At 33.3% G+C, this 7249-nt stretch overlaps 1 protein-coding gene across 3 annotated transcripts; it reads right to left on the bottom strand.

Moving 5' to 3' along the window:
* Positions 789–5910, bottom strand: LOC109359017 (pentatricopeptide repeat-containing protein At2g26790, mitochondrial). Of its 3 annotated transcripts, none has more exons than XM_019603512.1 (5): positions 3258–5910; positions 3104–3155; positions 2246–2434; positions 1353–1525; positions 789–1150 (listed from the first exon to the last, which is right to left on the bottom strand). In XM_019603512.1, the coding sequence occupies exon 1, from the start codon at positions 5764–5766 to the stop codon at positions 3328–3330; it is 2439 nt and encodes an 812-aa protein (XP_019459057.1). In that variant the 5' UTR covers positions 5767–5910; the 3' UTR covers positions 789–1150; positions 1353–1525; positions 2246–2434; positions 3104–3155; positions 3258–3327. The 3 variants fall into 3 exon arrangements, with proteins under 3 accessions (XP_019459057.1, XP_019459058.1, XP_019459060.1); XM_019603513.1 differs by having other exon boundaries at positions 3104–3178; XM_019603515.1 differs by lacking the exon at positions 1353–1525.

Consider the following 7249-nt stretch of genomic DNA (forward strand, 5'->3'; position numbering starts at 1 on the left):
TATTATTGTTACTATATTGTTGAGGCTAGGCACAACCAGAAAGCAGTTTGGATGAGATTTATTTTGTGAGATGATCCTAATTTCTAAGTGGTTGTTTATTGATGAGATTATTGCTAGATGATCCTAAGTAATTGTTTTGATTGATTTCTACTTCAAATCATTCATTTGTTGAAGTATCTTCCGCCCCATATTGAGTTATCAACAGCATTGATACTATATTTATGTCATGAAGCAGTATGAAACTCAAGGAAATTAAAATTGATGGTTTTATTGTACGAATGATTGGACAAGCACAAGAACTAATGTATACAATTACTTTGCATGTTATTAAAAGTTGGCCATTAAAGTATGTATGTATTTTGTAAGAAGATAAATCAAGTATTGTCCACCTATAATATGCTGACATATCCACAACATTTTAACAAAAAACAGATATAATATTTTGATAAAAGAACAAATATGACATCACATTTTTACTAGTAGGAGATGATAAATTATTTTGGAGTAAATACATTATTATGTAAATATTATTCTAACAACACTATTGTGCTGCTGAGAGATCATTATGACCAAGTGACAGGATTTTGTCACATTCTGTAATCATATGGCATGCGTCAGGCATATTTAATTCAAATATGATTAATTCTGGATGTCTATCAAGGTTTCTTCTCCCTGCTCATAGTTGATTGGTTTAATAATATATATACCAGGGTACATAATTAGAATTATAAAATACATTCATATGCCTAACTTCTAATCAGGCATATTACAAAATAGTAATTGGAAAGTGAAAAAATCACTACATCTAAGTAACATTCTCAAATCACACATATAATACAGAAAGAATATGTACTGTACTATATATCATTTTTGTATTCATATATGGAAATCATCAAATGTAGTAAAATCTGCCAGTCAGGCCAATGGAAACAATGATTCAGAAACCATGTCCCTGATCGAGCAAATCGGATCTAACCGCCAAAATCCGGGAATCAAGACAGATCTACAGTGAGACAGCCAGTCAAACAAAGTGAAACTAAGATCATGTTCTATATCTTTGGGTGCATTGTTTCATCTCCCCTTCTTTATAACTCAGAATTGTATTCACTGGATTTAGCTAGACATGCCAAATGAACAACTTTCATATGACCTGCACGTATAATATACAAAATTTCAGAACATGCAAGATCATGTTCATACAGTTACATATGACCCATAATTTCATCGAGATTGATCAAATAAATACTTGCTAAATGGTATACAATAGGTAGCTAGAAGTTCTGACACATGAAAATATTGTGTTCTATAGTGTTCAGAAGAGGAAAAAAATCTGAATTCAAATGAAAGCTTACCAAAGAATTGTAGTCAGATCGTGATAATAACATCATGAATGTGTTTTCAGATCAACAGATATTACAAAGAATCTCTCTTCATCTATTTTACTATTGATGCATATCTACTAGTGTATACACATGGAGCCGGAATATGTATAGATACATCATACAATAACAAAGCCCAAGAAATGCTGCAAAGAGAGTGAAACAGGAGATTAGTATCAAGTTATAGTCTGACAACAAGTTTGAAATGTTGTAAGCAATGAAATCAATACTTGAATTCAACACGTGTCTGGAAGAAAAAGTAGAAAACAAGGGTATTCACTTGAGAAAGAAGCATGATATACAATATATCCACTTAAAAGTCATTTAAAATCACTTGAAACCAAAGTAGTTATTCATAAGAATTATTAAATCAAACATTCCACAACATTCAAGACGATCAAGACTTTAAACTAGACCAACAACAAAATATCTTTCCTTATTCTGAATCTGCAAAACAATATACCGCAATTATGTCTATGTGTTATGGTGTCTAGTGTTCCAAATTCTAAGCAATAAACTAATTTGACCTTAAACTGGGCTATGATGTGAGGTACAAAAATGAAATTGCATAATCTGGAAAGTCACCAGCAATGTAGGTTTTAGGTTGAAGAGAAATGTTGATAGTATGGCAGCATCATAGTTATTAACGAGGAAAAAATTAAATAAAGCAGACACTGTTAACAGTTGGGGGAGAAAATAAAGGAACCATACACTATGATGCTTCAATACTCACATTTCGACTATTTCCCTCTCCGTAAAAAGGATTAATTATTCTTAGGAGGAAAATATCCCCATTAAGGTCTACAATACTTACATGAAGTATGTAAACAAAAAAAGAAACTAGCATCAGGAAAAAGGGAAATTACCTTTAGAATGTTATCCACATGTTTCATTAACTAGGAAAGAAGAAGACCAGTGAACCAAGCCCAACATTTAATACCATCAACATCATTATAGTGTATCCATTGAAAATAGGTAGCCACCATGGCCCATTTTAATTCCATCTCTAAAATCATCCAGAAAGAAGATGCACCACACTGAAAATTGTACCAGACCTGGACATAGAACTTAATTTAGTCTCTATTGACCTTGTAGATAACTAAAATATTTGGCCATGGTAATTATATTCATCTCCTAGAGTACCATAATGGCACCACCACTCAAACTCATGTCACAAAAGTTTGATTTTGTAGAGATATCAAATTGATTGACAGGAAAGTAAACTCAGTTAGTAATAACTTTCTAAGAAAGAACAGTGCAGAAATCTATTCTGCAAAATTTTACAAAAAACTCGGAAAATTTAGCTAAAAATAAAATTAATTAAAAATAAAAAATATGCAGAACTCTTATGTAAGCAGATATTCAATCAAAGGGAGCTCATAGGCAGGGGATTGCTTACACCTTCTGACCTCCCTCTCATTCCAAAAACATGAATAAATAACCTACTTTAGTTTAGAGAATTGATTTGATTTAATAAATACAAAACCGAGAAATGGAAAACATCAATTTAAATTAATCATCATGAATTCATGATTATGGTCATAGAATCTGGCAGCAGTAAGGAAGAAGGAAAAATTCTGCTACTGTCTATATTTGCTGTATTTGTGCACCATTGATAAGAAAAAAACTACGATATTTGAAGGACGATTTTTTTTCCTCAATCAAGCAATCTGACAAGATTATACCCCTTATCATACTTACATTTTTATTTCATATTAACATACCTACTACAACGACTTTCTGGTAATCAATCTGCAGAGCCCTTCTCTTTATAATCTGTAGAGAAAGACACAAACTTTCTGTCAATGATTAAATAACTATATTTCAGTTTTTAAGTCATAAAAATAAGAAAATATCACATGTTATATTATGCTTTACCTTTAGGTTTTGACCGGGTAGATTTTAGAACTTGAGACCAATCCAAGCTTTAATAGTCTAAGCAGACAAGCTACTTAAGAAATTGAACCTTTCTAGCTTTTACGATACCACGTTTTAAAGCTGAGATGACATGCATGTCTGGGGTCATTCCCTTAGAAGACATTTCGTTGAGCAGCATAACAGCTTTCTCCATGTGCCCCTTTTTACAGAATCCCGAAATTAGAGCAGTGTACGTTACAGTATCTGGTTCTAATCCTTTCTTAATCATCTCATCAAAGAGGATAATGGCATCTTGGAAGTTTTCTATCTTTATCTGTCCATCAATCAAAACAGTGTAACTAACAACATCTGGACTTATTTCCATTTGCTTCATATCTCTCCAGATATTGGAAAAATCGAATGTTGCTATATTCTCTCCTTCTCTATGTCGATGGAAGAAATGCCTTTTTAAATTTGCTTTTAAGTTTCCATCGAGTAAAACTGTGTAGGTGATGACATCAGGTTTGATCCCTCTGCTCTTCATATCCTGAAAGAGGTCATGGGCCTCTTGCAAGCAATTCATCCTACAATAACTATTTATCATAATAGTGTAAGTTACAACATCAGGTGTAAATCCTCTCTCGACGAAAAAATCGAACGAAGAGCGAGCCTTTTTCATATTCCCAGCCTGGCACAAAGCAGCTAGTACTTTAGAATACATTATTTTGCTAGGTTCCACATTCAATAACAACATTCTCTCGAGAAACTCAACAGCTCTATTAGTGTCACCTACCATGCAGAGTTTACTAAGTAGCTTAAAACAAGAAGCTTCTTTTGCAATATTTCCTTGGTTCGACAACATAAGAAAAAGTTCATAGGATTTGTCAATAAGGTCTGCTTCACAATATCCAGTCACCATGGCAGAGTAGATTTCAACACTCTTAGCTTCAAGACTGTTAAAATACGCCTCAGCTTCTACAACTTTACCTGCAGAACATAAACCTTCGATGATCATCTTGCGCGTAGTAGTGTTTGGCTTCACACCTTGACTCTCCATATACTCTAAAAGGTTAATCGCCTCGCAAGCATGACCATTTCTAGACAGTCCAGACGCTAATACATTGTACGTGACAACATCCGGCGTAAAACCCTTTTCTCTCATTTCTTCAAACATACTAAAGGCACTAGTGAGTTTACCTTGAAGGCAGTAACCACTAATAAGTGTTGTATAATGTTTAATATCTAAAACCATACTATTAGCTTTCATATCTTTCACCATTTCCATTGCATCATCCACCTTCCCCAATTTACATAAAGCGTCAAATACAATATTGTACACTATCTCGTCGAGAAACATGCCGGATTCCTTCAATTCTTTAAATTGACCTACCACTTCCAAAGTCATTCCCATCTGCCCCAAGCAATGAAGTATGTGACTAGCAATAACACAATTTGTTTTTATACCCCTCGAAATCATGTCATTATGTAGAGCTAAGGCTTTAAGCAGATTATGACTTTTACAGTACCCATGGATCAATGCAGAATAAACATACACATCGGGAACCAGCCCCTGGGTTTCCATGTCAAGAAGCACTCTCTCTGCTTCATCTAATTTCTTTTCATTACAAAACCCACGAATAACCACGGTGTACGGATAAACCTCTATCGGGGCATTATCCCTTCTACATGCTTGGAGCACCTCATATCCCAAATTTGAGCTATGATTGTTACAAAGCCCCTCGATATAAGCGGAATAACAATACGAATTAGGAGTCACCCGAGCTTCCTCCATTTCATCAAACACATGAGCCGCACCTTCCAAATCACCCTTCTTACACTGCGCCTTGACAACAATCGCATACGTGTAACAATTGGGGCTCAAACCAAGCCTCTTGAGTTGCTTATATATCGCCAACGCCATATCCACTTTACCATTTTCAACCAACTGGTTTATGAGAAAGTTACAAGTAAGGATATTCGGCACAATCCCACGCCTTCTATTCCGAAACAAGAAATCAATAGCCTCATCAAACATGCCAACACTAACACAAGTTTTAACAAATCCATCAAATGCTTTAAACAAGTAATGACTATGACTACGATTATCATTATTATTCACATAATTAGCTTCTTCCAACAGTGTTTCAAACAATTCATTGATTTCAAACGATGAGTATTCTTTCGAAAGAGCAATGAGTTCAAGAAACAAAGAATCCAACCTTCTATCAAGCTTCCAGTAGCAAAGAATCCTTACGAATGCGGCGTAAGTCGAAACATTGTGAGCGAACCCTTTTCGCTTAACTTCATTGAAAAATGAGAGTGCAAGAGAAGGGTGGTTGTGTAAACGGTTAAGAGTTTGAAGCACGTGGAAAGTGTGAAGGTTGTTAGAAGAAACGGTGTCGTTTTGGTTGAAGGATTCTTCGGTTTCGGTTGAAGTGTTATTGAAATGAGCGAGTGCAGTGGATAGAAACCTGAAACTGGTGTGAGTGGTTTTGATGGGAAAATTGGATCTTAGATAAAGAAGCCACATGGAATAAAAAATCAAGAAACAAATTTAAGAGACAACATGTGGTGGCTGGGTGCAACAATTCCGACCCAACACCGCGCCGTAGAAGGTTGTTAGGGAAAGAGGTGTGGTGTGGTGTGGTCTTGCAATGACGGCACAATGAGAGGGTTTATGGGGTTTGGTTTCTAAATGACAAGGTTATAAAGGAAAGGTTTATTATAATTTTAACGGAGAGTGTAAAATGTATAAACTGATACAGCTTAAAGATTTATACACTTCACGTTCATTTGGATTAACTTTTCTAAAAAGTCAACAATAAAAAAAATCAATAGTGATAATACAATAACAGTGTATAAAACTTATACACTGACAGTATACATTTTTTTCTCGATTCGCTTTTTTATTTATTTAAAAAAAACTAAAAATGAAAAAAAGGAGGGAGGGAAGGTAGAAAAGATGTTCCATGCCGAAAATGACTTAGGCGTCTTCTTAAGACGAGTGTTCCTCGTTGAATAATATGTGAGATTAAGAACATATATCACTAGTATCGAATAATATCACACTTCTTATTCTGGATCAATCAAATATTGTCATACAAATGAAAAATTAAAAATAAAAACTAATATTTTGATTAGTTTAGAATACGAAATAAAATATCATTGTGATTTTTGTATATAGAATAATTACTATTTTTCTTTCATACAAATATACAATATCATTTGAGATCCTCACATGCTTAGGGAGAGAAAAGTGTGTAAAAATAATACATATAGATGTGTTTGTTTCAAGTTATAAACAAATATTTCTAGTATTTTTACTAAGTTCCACTTCGTGCTAATTCTCCATTGCCTATTACACTTTCCTCCCTTTCTTTTTCTCCATACATTGAATTTACTCAATAAATTTATTTGAGAATTGGATTTCTATGTTTTCTTTTTATTTGGCGTTACATATGTATGTATTATATATGTAGTATCAATCTATGTTATGATGAATGGATACTACTTATTTTTTATTTATCTATACTTCTATATTATTTTATTTATATATTATATAAAGGTAAAATATACTTAAGGAGTGTCTAGGTAAACTGGACAGACGTAATATCTATATTCCAATTTTGTCATTGCTATTATATAAAGGCAAAATATGTCTAAAAGATATATATAATTTCATTTAATTCCATTTAGTAACCACCATGACATAATTCCATATTCAAATTTTATCATTTTGTAATATTCCAATAATAATTACAAGAAACTCCCACAAGTTCTTTTATTCTTTTTCATCAATGTATCACTACTATTTCACACATTCTCATACTTCTACTAGCAAATTACCCGTGCATTTGCACGGGACGGTATTTTTTTACCGCATGATTAAGAACACATATTACATGTGCATTTATGATTAAGAATATGTATGTTGCTCGTGCATTCGCATGGTTAAAAACATATATGTTATTAGTGCATTCATATTGTTAAAAATTATTAATTATATATAAAAT

This window comes from Lupinus angustifolius, chromosome LG11 (genome assembly GCF_001865875.1).
Source record: "Lupinus angustifolius cultivar Tanjil chromosome LG11, LupAngTanjil_v1.0, whole genome shotgun sequence".
Lineage (NCBI taxonomy): Eukaryota > Viridiplantae > Streptophyta > Magnoliopsida > Fabales > Fabaceae > Lupinus > Lupinus angustifolius.

Coding starts and splice junctions, on each gene's coding strand:
- LOC109359017 (XM_019603515.1), bottom strand. CDS start 5,766: ATGTGGCTTCTTTATCTAAGATCCAATTTTCCCATCAAAACCACTCAC.